At 49.5% G+C, this 14,362-nt stretch overlaps 1 protein-coding gene across 9 annotated transcripts in view; it reads right to left on the bottom strand.

The window, feature by feature from the left end:
* LOC137546905 (arylsulfatase H-like) overlaps positions 1-14,362 on the bottom strand; it is a 228,656-nt gene that overhangs the window by 203,287 nt on the left and 11,007 nt on the right. For 6 of the 9 annotated variants that reach the window (XM_068269921.1, XM_068269920.1, XM_068269928.1 and 3 more), the window contains one exon: positions 3,593-3,714. The exons of 2 other annotated variants lie outside the window; for them this stretch is intronic. In XM_068269921.1, coding sequence (XP_068126022.1) covers positions 3,593-3,714 — 122 coding nt within the window. Of the gene's footprint in view, positions 1-3,579; positions 3,715-14,362 lie in introns of those variants that run through there. One more of the 9 variants, XM_068269930.1, reaches the window with a different exon arrangement.

Genomic DNA, 14,362 nt, shown 5'->3' with positions numbered 1-14,362 from the left:
AGTAAAGAGAGTCTCACAGGAGGAGACCCGATGGATACATAGGATGGGCACCTTGAGACCGGACGGTCTTAATATAGACATAGACCTGGTATGTTTTCTAGGGGAGTAGGGGTGTGATGTGTGTGCATGCATCCCGACAGAAACCTGGACTAGCACCAGGCTGGTATGGCCAACATGGACTCCCATGTATTTGGGTAAGGAATGTGGGATTTACATATATACAAAAGCCATGGAGGGAATTTCTGATGGTGGGGGGTGTATAGGGCATGGAAACTATAACCTATCTGTAAATGTGTGTCCATTTACTCCTGCTCCACAAAATTAAATCTGGAAGTGGGTAAAACTAATGGGTCGAATTGATCTGAGGGACCTAGTTTAGGGAGGTGAGGATTGAAAATTAAGTTAGGGAGATTTATGGGGAGGTGGAGCGGGGATGAATGGACGCACATGGGTATTGTTAACATGCACACAATAGGTAACCTTGCAGAGGAAGGAAATGGGTTATGTGTAAAAATAGGTCAATAGATGAGTAATAATTTTTTTCTCAATGTTGAATGTTTGTGGGATGCAATGTTAAATGTAACCCCTAGATGGCGGCAGACTTGCAGGCTGGGTAATGCGGCTATGTATGGAGTTTTTTTTGGGAGCTTATGCCACTTGAAACCTCTAGATGGCAGTAGAAAGGGAAGCAATGGAGTTTGGATAGTTTGCATGTGAGGAAGCAGAAAGGGAAATAAAGCAGTATGGATAGTGTGCATGTGAGGAGGGGGGTGTGTATAGTGGGGCCGGTTTTTTGGCCTATATAATCCCACGATAGGCATCAGGCTCCATGCCCCTGATGAGTCACTGAGTGACGAAATCGATCGGGCGGAGCCTGATGTGGAAGTGGGAACTAGCCTGAGTGTGAGCAGAGGCGAGGAGGCACATGTGGTATCCATCCCAGCGTTTTTCCGTGCGCGCGGCGGAAACGGAGGGGGAACACTGATAGAAGCCTGCCAGCCTGGCCACCATACGGGGGAGAGCCCGTGTTATAAATTACTCAAACGCTGATTTTAACTGAAGACCATGTGAGTGCAATTGCTTTTTATAAATAAATAGTTTTTAACAGTATTACGCTATGGGAGCTTTTTCTTACTGAGGTACTCATCATATGAAGATTATCATCTATCATCTATTGGTGGACACTGTGTTGCTGGAGTGGTGGGGGACGACCCGGGAACGGTCCCAAGGCTCATATAGACCATTGGTTGGTCTAGGACAGGGGTGAGTGGCACACAAAGGGTGCTGGTGGAGGTGACCTGTTTTGATACTGCTGGAAGCCAATGACTGCCGCTCCTGAGGGAATTTATGCGAAGACTGTTTTTCACTCGATTTATATGTTGATTCTAGCCTGTTTTAATGTTTAATTTAAGCTGAGTAGATTTTAGGTCCTGGAAACTTGGACTTTCAATCGCATAGGAGCACACCCATATGGTCCTGAGGGATTTATATGTGAAGACTGTCGTTCACTAGACCTATATGTTGATTCTAGCCTGGTTTAATGTCTAATATAAGCTTAGTAGATTTTAGGTCCTGAAAACTTGGACTTTCAACTGCATAGGATCATATTCATATGGTCCAGTTTTTTAGCATATCAAGGAATATATTGGACATTAATGATATCTACTGAGACCTAAGAGGACTTAATTGGTCTTTTTTGCATTTGAGAGGATTGTAATTTTTATGGTTGTAATGTTCTTAATCCTGGTTTGCATGTAAGGGTATTCTGTCGAGTCCCTAATTTATCAGGGTGGGTTGATCGCATACCGTGAGCGCTACCTCTTGTGACACACATAAATGTAATAAAGATAAGAGGTTCAATAAACAGGGACCACGCGGCAACGCTAACCCAGCAGCAGCAGCAGCAGCAGCACACGTGAGTGGCAGTAAACAATGGTATATAGTCTGGCTGAGCGGTGTACACAGAGTGTCAGTAAACAATGGTATATAGTGTGGCTGAGTGGTGTACACAGAGTGTCAGTAAACAATGGTATATAGTCTGGCTGAGCGGTGTACACAGAGTGGCAGTAAACACAATGCTATATACTCTGGCTGAGCGAGCGGTGTACTACTGTTCCCAGCAGACACAGAACAGTAAACAGAATGCTATATAGTGTGGCTGAGCGAGCGGTGTACCACTATTCCCAGCAGACACAGAACAGTGAACAGAATGCTATATAGTGTGGCTGAGCGAGCGGTGTACCACTATTCCCAGCAGACACAGAACAGTAAACAGAATGCTATATAGTGTGGCTGAGCGAGCGGTGTACCACTATTCCAAGCAGACACAGAACAGTGAACAGAATGCTATATAGTGTGGCTGAGCGAGCGGTGTACCACTATTCCCAGCAGACACAGAGTGGCAGTAAACAGAATGCTATATAGTGTGGCTGAGCGAGGTACACAGAGTGGCAGTAAACAGAATGCTATATAGTGTGGCTGAGCGAGCGGTGTACCACTATTCCCAGCAGACACAGAACAGTGAACAGAATGCTATATAGTGTGGCTGAGCGAGCGGTGTACCACTATTCCCAGCAGACACAGAACAGTGAACAGAATGCTATATAGTGTGGATGAGCGAGCGGTGTACCACTATTCCCAGCAGACACAGAACAGTAAACAGAATGCTATATAGTGTGGCTGAGCGAGCGGTGTACCACTATTCCCAGCAGACACAGAACAGTGAACAGAATGCTATATAGTGTGGCTGAGCGAGCGGTGTACCACTATTCCCAGCAGACACAGAACAGTGAACAGAATGCTATATAGTGTGGCTGAGCGAGCGGTGTACTACTGTTCCCAGCAGACACAGAACAGTACACAGAATGCTATATAGTGTGGCTGAACGAGCGGTGTACTACTGTTCCCAGCAGACACAGAACAGTACACAGAATGCTATATAGTGTGGCTGAACGAGCGGTGTACCACTATTCCAAGCAGACACAGAACAGTGAACAGAATGCTATATAGTGTGGCTGAGCGAGCGGTGTACCACTATTCCCAGCAGACACAGAGTGGCAGTAAACAGAATGCTATATAGTGTGGCTGAGCGAGGTACACAGAGTGGCAGTAAACAGAATGCTGAGCGAGCGGTGTACTACTATTCCCAGCAGCGACACACAATGACTGGGGGGGACCCTGGCTAGCGTGGCTGGAGCGCGAACTACCCTGCCTGCCTACCCAAAGCTAAACCCACAGACAAATGGCGGAGATATGACGTGGTTCGGGTATTTATTTACCCGAACCACGTGACAGTTCGGCCAATCAGAGCGCGTTCGGGTCCGAACCACGTGACCCGTTCGGCCAATCACAGCGCTAGCCGAACGTTCGGGGAACGTTCGGCCATGCGCTCTTAGTTCGGCCATATGGCCGAACGGTTTGGCCGAGCACCGTCAGGTGTTCGGCCGAACTCGAACATCACCCGAACAGGGTGATGTTCTGCAGAACCCGAACAGTGGCGAACACTGTTCGCCCAACACTATTGGTTATGACTAAACCATGCATGTTCTACATTGAATTAAGATTTAAAAAAAAAGTCACCTGAACACGTTACCTGCCCTTACAGGGTACCGACCAGTTAAGAAAGCCGCTCTGCTTGGAGTGCATAGAGAAGCTGCAGTGATGTGTTGGGTAAGTTTTACACCTTCTTTTGCCAATCTGTCAATATTGGGAGTCCTGAAAATAAACAAGCTTCGAGTTTAAATAATGCATGCATGTCACTCTGGTAACCCAGTGTAACGCAGAGAATAGGGACAGGCACAAACAGTATTTGTGTTTCACCAACAACACTGGCATTTTATTTGTGCAGGCTATTTATTATTGTTGTTTAGTTATACGCCAACATCTTCCACAGCACTGTACAGAGTATATACTGTATTGTCTTGTCACTTAAAGGGATACTGTAGGGGGTCGGGGGAAAATGAGCTGAACTTACCCGGGGCTTCTAATGTTCCCCCGCAGACATCCTGTGTTGGCGCAGCCATTGACCGATGCTCCGGCCCCGCCTCCAGTTCACTTCTGGAATTTCTGACTTTAAAGTTAGAAAACCACTGCGCCTGCACGCCCGTGTCCTCGCTCCCGCTGATGTCACCAGGAGTGTACTGCGCAGACACAGACCATACTGGGCCTGCGCTGTGCGCTTTTGATGACATCAGCGAGATCGAGGACACGGCAACGCAGGCGCAGTGGTTTTCAGACTTTAAAGTCTGAAATTCCAGAAGTGAACCGGAGGCGGGGCCGGAGCATCGGTGAGTGGCTGCGCCAACACAGGATGTCTGCGGGGGACCGTTAGAAGCCCCGGGTAAGTTCAACTCATTTTCCCCTGACCCCCCTACAGTATCCCTTTAAGGGCTAGTTTACATTGACCACTGAACCACGTTCTCATTCACATCCGAGATTCGGCAGGCAAAATCTTGCAATTTACCGCTATTTGCGCTTGTGATTCCAGTTCAATAGAACAAGAACCACAGCACAATCGTCACCAAAGCGCTGCATGCAGTGTGTTTGCTATTGACCGCAAACGCTGCAGTGAGAATGTATCCATAGTGATACATTAGCAGCAGCGCTTTGCTGATCACCGGCGCTAAGTGTGAATCAGTACTAACTGTCCCTCTGGGCTCACAGTCTAATCTCTACCATAGTCATATGTCTATGTATGTATCGTGTAGTAGTGGTGCTCAAATACCCCTTTTTAAAATTCGAGTTTGGTCGAATTCGAATAGTAAATTATTCGAGGTCAGTCGAATATTCGAGTCGAATAAATTTTACTATTCGATTCGACCTCGGACTTCGAGCTCACTATTCGAGTCGGTATTCAAGCTCATTATTCGAGCTGACTATTCGAATTGGCCTTAAATAGCTTCCCAACACTTGTTTTGAGGGTTAATGATGCAAGAAACATATTTTTTTCCAAGTGACAACAGCAAGTGATTATGTGGGGATGTTCCTTTAAAAAAAAAAAAAGGTGAAAAGAGAAGTTGTGTCCAGAATTTTGTTCAGTACTGTATATACTTCTTCTTCTTCTTCTTTATCTTCTATATCTTCTTCTTCTTCTTCTATATCTTCTTCTTCTTCTTCATCTTCTTCTTCTTCTTCTTCTTCATCTTCTTCATCTTCATCTTCTTCATCTTCTTCTTCATCTTCTTCATCTTCATCTTCTTCATCTTCTTCTTCATCTTCTTCATCATCTTCTTCTTCATCTTCTTCATCTTCTTCATCTTCATCTTCTTCATCTTCATCTTCTTCATCTTCTTCTTCTTCATCTTCTTCTTCTTCTTCATCTTCTTCTTCATCTTCTTCATCTTCTTCTTCATCTTCTTCATCTTCTTCTTCTTCATCTTCTTCTTCATCTTCTTCATCTTCTTCATCTTCTTCTTCATCTTCTTCTTCATCTTCTTCTTCATCTTCTTCTTCATCTTCTTCATCTTCTTCTTCTTCTTCTTATTCATCTTCTTCATCTTCTTCTTCTTCTTCTTCATCTTCTTCATCTTCATCTTCTTCATCTTCATCTTCTTCTATATCGTCTTCTTCTTCACTTATTTCTCTTTTCATTTTTTTTTTTTTAAAGAAATGCAGCTATTTTTGAGCGTAACAACAAATAGCTGGTGGCGCACGCATGTTGGAAGCGCCATTGTATGTGCTCCCTGGCAGTGGAAACACACAGACAGCAGGAGGTAAATTTAGCAGCAGGAGGAGGAGGATGAGTGTGTGGCAGCATGCAGTCAATGAGGCAGGCAGCGTGACATAATAGCCCTGGTACCTAGCGGTGATACCATGGCTGTAAATAAACACAACAGGAGGTCCCAGACAGCGGTCGTGCAGCCCACATTGTGTCCAATACACAACTGGGACAACACAGTTTTCAACCCGGGCACCTCAGAAAAATTAAACCTTTTTTTGTAATGGTTTTGTAGTTTTGGTTTTACAACCAATTACACAGATATATAGCTATTTTTTGACGTAATAGCTGGTGGCAGAGTGGCAGCAGAAGGTAAATCTGTGTACCCTGGCGGTGGGAAACACAGACAGACAGCAGCAGCAGCAGGAGGAGGAATGGAGGAGAGTAATTATGTGAGCAGCTATTGTTTGACGTAATAGCTGGTGGCAGTGTGGCAGCAGAAGGTAATTCTGTGTACCCTGGCAGTGGGAAACACAGACAGACAGCAGCAGCAGGAGGAATGGAGGAGTAGTGTGAGTGTGGCAGCAGGTAGGCAGCGTGACATAATAGCCCTGGTACCTAGCGGTGATACCAGGGCCGTAAATAAACACAACAGGAGGTCCCAGACAGCGGTCGTGCAGCCCACATTGTGTCCAATACACAACTGGGACAACACAGTTTTCAACCCGGGCACCTCAGAAAAATTAAACCTTTTTTTTTTTTTAATGGTTTTTTGGTTTTTGGTTTTACAACCAATTTAGCTATTTTTGGACGTAATAGCTGGTGGCAGAGTGGCAGCAGAAGAAGGTAATTCTGTGTACCCTGGCAGTGGGAAACACAGACAGACAGCAGCAGCAGGAGGAGGAATGGAGGAGTAGGCGAGCAGCTATTGTTTGACGTAATAGCTGGTGGCAGAGTGGCAGCAGAAGGTAAATCATCTGTGTACCCTGGCAGTGGGAAACACAGACAGACAGCAGCAGCAGCAGCAGGAGGAGGTATGGAGGAGCAGTGTGAGTGTGGCAGCAGGTAGGCAGCGTGACATAATAGCCCTGGTACCTAGCGGTGATACCAGGGCCGTAAATAAACACAACAGGAGGTCCCAGACAGCGGTCGTGCAGCCCACATTGTGTCCAATACACAACTGGGACAACACAGTTTTCAACCCGGGCACCTCAGAAAAATTAAACCTTTTTTTGTAATGGTTTTGTAGTTTTGGTTTTACAACCAATTACACAGATATATAGCTATTTTTTGACGTAATAGCTGGTGGCAGAGTGGCAGCAGAAGGTAAATCTGTGTACCCTGGCGGTGGGAAACACAGACAGACAGCAGCAGCAGCAGGAGGAGGAATGGAGGAGAGTAATTATGTGAGCAGCTATTGTTTGACGTAATAGCTGGTGGCAGTGTGGCAGCAGAAGGTAATTCTGTGTACCCTGGCAGTGGGAAACACAGACAGACAGCAGCAGCAGGAGGAATGGAGGAGTAGTGTGAGTGTGGCAGCAGGTAGGCAGCGTGACATAATAGCCCTGGTACCTAGCGGTGATACCAGGGCCGTAAATAAACACAACAGGAGGTCCCAGACAGCGGTCGTGCAGCCCACATTGTGTCCAATACACAACTGGGACAACACAGTTTTCAACCCGGGCACCTCAGAAAAATTAAACCTTTTTTTGTAATGGTTTTGTAGTTTTGGTTTTACAACCAATTACACAGATATATAGCTATTTTTTGACGTAATAGCTGGTGGCAGAGTGGCAGCAGAAGGTAAATCTGTGTACCCTGGCGGTGGGAAACACAGACAGACAGCAGCAGCAGGAGGAATGGAGGAGTAGTGTGAGTGTGGCAGCAGGTAGGCAGCGTGACATAATAGCCCTGGTACCTAGCAGTGATACCAGGGCCGTAAATAAACACAACAGGAGGTCCCAGACAGCGGTCGTGCAGCCCACATTGTGTCCAATACACAACTGGGACAACACAGTTTTCAACCCGGGCACCTCAGAAAAATTAAACCTTTTTTTTTTTTAATGGTTTGTTTGGTTTCGGTTTTGCAACCAATATAGCTATTGTTTGACGTAATAGCTGGTGGCAGAGTGGCAGCAGAAGAAGGTCATTCTGTGTACCCTGGCAGTGGGAAACACAGACAGACAGCAGCAGCAGGAGGAGGAATGGAGGAGTAGGCGAGCAGCTATTGTTTGACGTAATAGCTGGTGGCAGAGTGGCAGCAGAAGGTAAATCATCTGTGTACCCTGGCAGTGGGAAACACAGACAGACAGCAGCAGCAGCAGCAGGAGGAGGTATGGAGGAGCAGTGTGAGTGTGGCAGCAGGTAGGCAGCGTGACATAATAGCCCTGGTACCTAGCGGTGATACCAGGGCCGTAAATAAACACAACAGGAGGTCCCAGACAGCGGTCGTGCAGCCCACATTGTGTCCAATACACAACTGGAACAACACAGTTTTCAACCCGGGCACCTCAGAAAAATTAAACCTTTTTTTTTTTTAATGGTTTGTTTGGTTTCGGTTTTGCAACCAATATAGCTATTGTTTGACGTAATAGCTGGTGGCAGAGTGGCAGCAGAAGAAGGTCATTCTGTGTACCCTGGCAGTGGGAAACACAGACAGACAGCAGAAGGGCAGTACACAGCAGCCCACTGTAGGTGTAAAATGTGTGGCTGCAGGCGACGTAATAGTCAAAGTGAACCAGGCTGGCTTAGTGAGCAGGAGCCAGGAGGTGGTAAAGGGTGGTAAGGCACATTAACGATGGTTCCGGCAGCCAGTTCATGTCCCCCTCTCGCCGACAACAGGGGCCAGGAACTCGCCTTCCACCCACGCCTGGTTCATCTTGAGAAACGTCAGTCTGTCCACAGACTTGTGAGACAGACGTGAGCGTTTCTCGGTGACCACGCCACCAGCTGCACTGAAGCAGCGCTCGGACAGCACGCTGGAAGGGGGGCAGGACAGCACTTCCAGGGCGTACTGCGCTAGCTCGCTCCAGATCTCCATGCGCTTGACCCAATACTCCATGGGATCAACAGGGGCATCGCTGTCAAGCCCGCTGTACGACCCCATGTAGTCAGCCACCATGCGGGTCAGGCGCTGGCTGTGACCGGAGGAGGATGCTGCTGCATGCATCTCCTCTCTAGTCACTGCTGCCGGAGCCTCTACAGTCCTGTAGAGCTCGTGGCTGAGAGACAGCAGGTCTGTGGGGCGCTTGCTGCTGCTGGATGCAGGCACCTGCTGCTGCCTCTGTGCTGGCTGCTGGACAGTGGGGGTGGAAGGCTGGGGGAAGGCTTCCTCCAAGCGCTCAACAAGGGCCTGCTGCAAGCTCCTTATTTGTTGCGCTGGGTCTCCTCCTGCAGGCGGCAGGAACTGGCTCAACTTCCCCTTGAGGCGTGGGTCCAACATCATGCTGATCCAGATGTCCTCCCTCTGCTTCATCTGGATCACCCTGGGGTCCCTGCGCAGGCACGCCAGCATGTGCGCTGCCATTGGGAAGAGGCGGGCCACGTCTGCTGGCACATCGACGTCAGTGCTGTCCTCATCCTCCTCCTCTGCCGCCTCATCCTCTCTCCACCCCCGCACCAACTCAGCTGCGCTGTGCTGATCCCCCTCATCAGCAGCCAGGTCAGGGACCTCCACCAAGTCCTCCTCCTCCTCCCCCTCAGAGGTGGACTGCGCAGCTGGTTGCCGCTCCTGCTGGTCCAAGGCTGCCGCTCCCTGTTCCAGCAAACCATCGAGGGCCCTGTTCAGCAGAGAAACCAGGGGCACCCACTCGCAGACCATAGCATGGTCCCTGCTCACCATGTTTGTGGCCTGCAGGAAGGGAGCCAGCACAAAGCACACCTGCTGCATGTGCCTCCAGTCATCATCGGGGACGATGGACGGGATGTTGCTGGTCTTGTCCCTTCTCCGAGCTGCGGAAACAGTGGCCAGGGCAAGGTACTGGTTGACAGCGTGCCTCTGTTCAACCAGACGCTCCAACATCGCCAGGGTGGAGTTCCAGCGAGTCGGAACGTCAATGATCAGCCGATGGCGTGGCAGATCCAGCTCCTTTTGCACGTCTTCCAGGCTCGCACAGGCTGCAGCCGAGCGCCGGAAGTGACACACAACATTCCTTGCCGTTTCCAGCAGTTCGCCCATCCCCTGGTAGGTGCGCAGGAACTTCTGCACCACCAGGTTCAGCACGTGGGCAAGACAGGGGATGTGGGTCAGGTTTCCCCTGTCTATGGCAGCAACCAGATTGGCCCCATTGTCGGACACCACCTCTCCGACTCTGAGGCCTCTGGGGGTCAGCCAAATCCTCTCCTGCTCCTGGAGTTTGGCCAACACGTGGGCTGCCGTCAGCTTGGTCTTGCCAAGGCTGACCAAGTGCAGCAGCGCTTGGCAGTGGCGGGCCTTCACGCTGCTGCTGAGGCGGGGGGTTTGGCCAGGTGTGGCGGAGGATGGCAGAGGATCGGAGGAACCCGCTGCAGTTCCCCTGACCCTGCGGGGTGGCACCACCCACTGTGTTGCTGCTGCTGCTGTGCCCGCTGCTGCTCTCCCATCCTCACCCCCTTCCACCAAGCTGACCCAGTGGACAGTGAAGGACAGGTAGCGGCCTGTCCCGAAGCGGCTGCTCCAGGAGTCCATGGTGACGTGGACCCTTTCACCAACCGCGTGCTCCAGCCCTCGCTCCACATTGGCCATCACAAAGCGGTGCAGTGCTGGAATGGCCTTGCGGGAGAAAAAGTGTCTGCTGGGGAGCTGCCAGTCTGGGGCTGCACAAGCAAGCAGCGCCCGCATGTCGCTCCCCTCCTGCACGAGCGTGTACGGCAGGAGTTGGGAGCACATGGCCCGTGCCAGCAAGCCGTTCAGCTGCCGCACGCGACGGCTGCTGGGAGGCAGAGCCCTAACCACCCCCTGGAAGGACTCGCTCAAAAGGCTCTGGCGTGGCCTTTTGCTGACACGGGAATCACCAGACACAGCGGAGGAGGCCACTGAGGACTGGCTGCCAGAACAGGCCTCAGTGTCGGCGGCAGGAGTTGCAGAGGGGGGAGGAGCAGTGCGTTTCCGCACTCCTGCTGGTGCTGCTGGAGGAGCAGGAGGGCGGGTGGCTGCTGTTGCTGCTGCTGAAGGCTGTGCAGTGATGGGTGTGGTGCCACTGCCAGCACCAGATGCCTTCAGCCTCTGGAACTCCTCATGCTGGTGGAAATGTTTAGCCGCAAGGTGGTTGATCAGCGAGCTGGTGCTGAACTTTAAGGGGTCTGCACCTCTGCTCAACTTCCGCTGACAGTGGTTGCAAGTGGCGTACTTGCTGTACACAGTGGGCATGGTGAAAAAGCGCCAGATTGGTGACAGAAACATCCCCCTACGGCATGGAAGCGCTGCTGCCTGTCTCCCTGTGGTGGTTGGGGGGGGGGCTTGGGTGCGGCTGGTGGTGGTACTGGCTGATGCTGCTGCTGCTGCTGCTGAGCCTGAGACACCAGCAGGCTGTGGGTCGCTGCCAATGCTTGCAATGATGCGCCTCCTTGCAAGGCCCACAAGCGCATCCTCCTCCTCCTCCGAGCTGCTGAGGACGACATCCCCTGGAGGTGGTGGCACCCAGTCTCTGTCTGTCACCGGGTCATCAACATCATCCTCCCCCTCCTCAAACATGTCCTGCTGGGATGATGACCCCCCAAACTCCTCTCCTGATGCATGGATGGGCTGCTTGACTGTCGCCACAGTCTTGCTGTCCAATCCCTCATCCCCCAAAGTGCCCATCAGCATCTCCTCCTCAAAATCGCCAACAACAGCAGACAATTGACTCATCATGCCTGGGGTCAAAAGAGTGCTGAATGAGAGGTCGGCGACTGACGGTGAACTGGCCTCCTCCCCAGACCCTGCTGGGCGGCTGCTGCGAACAGGGGTGGTGGTGGTGGTGGTGGTGAGGGTGGAGGCCTCGGATGCAAAGCTGATGGCGGGCTGCTCATCCTCCGTCATGAGTTGCACCACAGTGTCTGCATCCTTTTCCTCAATGGGACGTTTCCGACCCGGCTGGAGGAAAATCGGAGCAGGTGCTACACGCTGCTGCTGCTGTGTCTCTGCAGCGTGAGTTGCAGATGCTCCTGCTGGGCGGCGCCCAAGGCGTCCACGGCCAGTGGCTATGGGAGGAATGTTAGCCACTGACGCTGCTGCTGCTGCTGCGGAACTGTGCATGGTGGCGTGCCCGCGGCTTGCCACAATGCTGCTCCCTCTCCTCCTGATTCCCTTGCTGCCCTTCCCCTTGCCCAAACCGCGCTGGCTGCCACTTCCAGACATCTTCAATGTTTTGGGCGTATAGACAAAAGTTTTTTAAAAGGGCGGGTGAAAAGTGGGGTACTTTAATGGAGTGGGTTGGTTGGTGAGGTGACTGAGTGAGTGTCCCCTAGTACAGTAAGTAAGTAGTAACAGTCAGGAAGTACAACTAGCAGTTACAATAATCAGTAGTAATCACAAGTAAATTTAGTGTGTGTACACTCAGACAGTGAGTGCACGCAGGCAGGAGCTAGTAGCCTATGAACACAGTGACTGAGTGTCCTAGACTCCTAGTACAGTAAGAGTAAGTAGTAGCAGTAAGAAGAACTAACTAATTACAATAATCAATCAGCGATCAGAAGGAAATGGAGTGTGGGTGTGTGTACACTCAGACAGTGAGTGCACGCACGCAGGAGCTAGTAGCCTATGAACACAGTGACTGAGTGTCCTAGACTCCTAGTACAGTAAGAGTAAGTAATAACAGTAAGTAGAACTAACTAATTACAATAATCAATCAGCGATCAGAAGGAAATGGAGTGTGGGTGTGTGTACACTCAGACAGTGAGTGCACGCACGCAGGAGCTAGTAGCCTATGAACACAGTGACTGAGTGTCCTAGACTCCTAGTACAGTAAGAGTAAGTAGTAACAGTAAGAAGAACTAACTAATTACAATAATCAATCAGCGATCAGAAGGAAATGGAGTGTGGGTGTGTGTACACTCAGACACTGAGTGCACGCACGCAGGAGCTAGTAGCCTATGAACACAGTGACTGAGTGTCCTAGACTCCTAGTACAGTAAGAGTAAGTAATAACAGTAAGTAGAACTAACTAATTACAATAATCAATCAGCGATCAGAAGGAAATGGAGTGTGGGTGTGTGTACACTCAGACAGTGAGTGCACGCACGCAGGAGCTAGTAGCCTATGAACACAGTGACTGAGTGTCCTAGACTCCTAGTACAGTAAGAGTAAGTAATAACAGTAAGTAGAACTAACTAATTACAATAATCAATCAGCGATCAGAAGGAAATGGAGTGTGGGTGTGTGTACACTCAGACAGTGAGTGCACGCACGCAGGAGCTAGTAGCCTATGAACACAGTGACTGAGTGTCCTAGACTCCTAGTACAGTAAGAGTAAGTAATAACAGTAAGTAGAACTAAATAATTACAATAATCAATCAGCGATCAGAAGGAAATGGAGTGTGGGTGTGTGTACACTCAGACACTGAGTGCACGCACGCAGGAGCTAGTAGCCTATGAACACAGTGACTGAGTGTCCTAGACTCCTAGTACAGTAAGAGTAAGTAATAACAGTAAGTAGAACTAACTAATTACAATAATCAATCAGCGATCAGAAGGAAATGGAGTGTGGGTGTGTGTACACTCAGACACTGAGTGCACGCACGCAGGAGCTAGTAGCCTATGAACACAGTGACTGAGTGTCCTAGACTCCTAGTACAGTAAGAGTAAGTAATAACAGTAAGTAGAACTAACTAATTACAATAATCAATCAGCGATCAGAAGGAAATGGAGTGTGGGTGTGTGTACACTCAGACAGTGAGTGCACGCACGCAGGAGCTAGTAGCCTATGAACACAGTGACTGAGTGTCCTAGACTCCTAGTACAGTAAGAGTAAGTAATAACAGTAAGTAGAACTAACTAATTACAATAATCAATCAGCGATCAGAAGGAAATGGAGTGTGGGTGTGTGTACACTCAGACAGTGAGTGCACGCACGCAGCAGCTAGTAGCCTATGAACACAGTGACTGAGTGTCCTAGACTCCTAGTACAGTAAGAGTAAGTAATAACAGTAAGTAGAACTAACTAATTACAATAATCAATCAGCGATCAGAAGGAAATGGAGTGTGGGTGTGTGTACACTCAGACAGTGAGTGCACGCAGGCAGGAGCTAGTAGCCTATGAACACAGTGACTCAGTGTCCTAGACTCCTAGTACAGTAAGAGTGAGTAAGTACAAGTAGTAACAGTAAGTAGAACTAACTAATTACAATAATCAATCAGCGATCAGAAGGAAATAGAGTGTGTGTTGTGTGTGTACACTCAGACAGTGAGTGCGCACACGCAGGAGGTAGTAGTAGCCTATATGAACAGTGACAGTGAGTGTCCCTACGGGTACAGTAAGAGTAAGTAGTAAGTAAGTACAACTAACAATAATCAAACAGTAATGAGAAGGAAATAGAGTGTGTGTACACACAGACAGTGAGTGAGTGCACACACGCAGGAGCTAGCTAGTAGCCTATAAACAGTGACAGTCAGTGAGTGTCCTACTCCTAGTACAGTATAACTACAATACTATTAGTAAAGGACAGCAGAAATACTGGTATAGAATATGAGAGAAATAAACAGAGGACAGCTGCCCACAGAGGCAAGGCCCCCCTGAGGCCTAAACCTGT

This window comes from Hyperolius riggenbachi, chromosome 2 (genome assembly GCF_040937935.1).
Source record: "Hyperolius riggenbachi isolate aHypRig1 chromosome 2, aHypRig1.pri, whole genome shotgun sequence".
Classification (NCBI taxonomy): domain Eukaryota; kingdom Metazoa; phylum Chordata; class Amphibia; order Anura; family Hyperoliidae; genus Hyperolius; species Hyperolius riggenbachi.
This window is presented reverse-complemented; position numbering and strand designations above follow the sequence as displayed.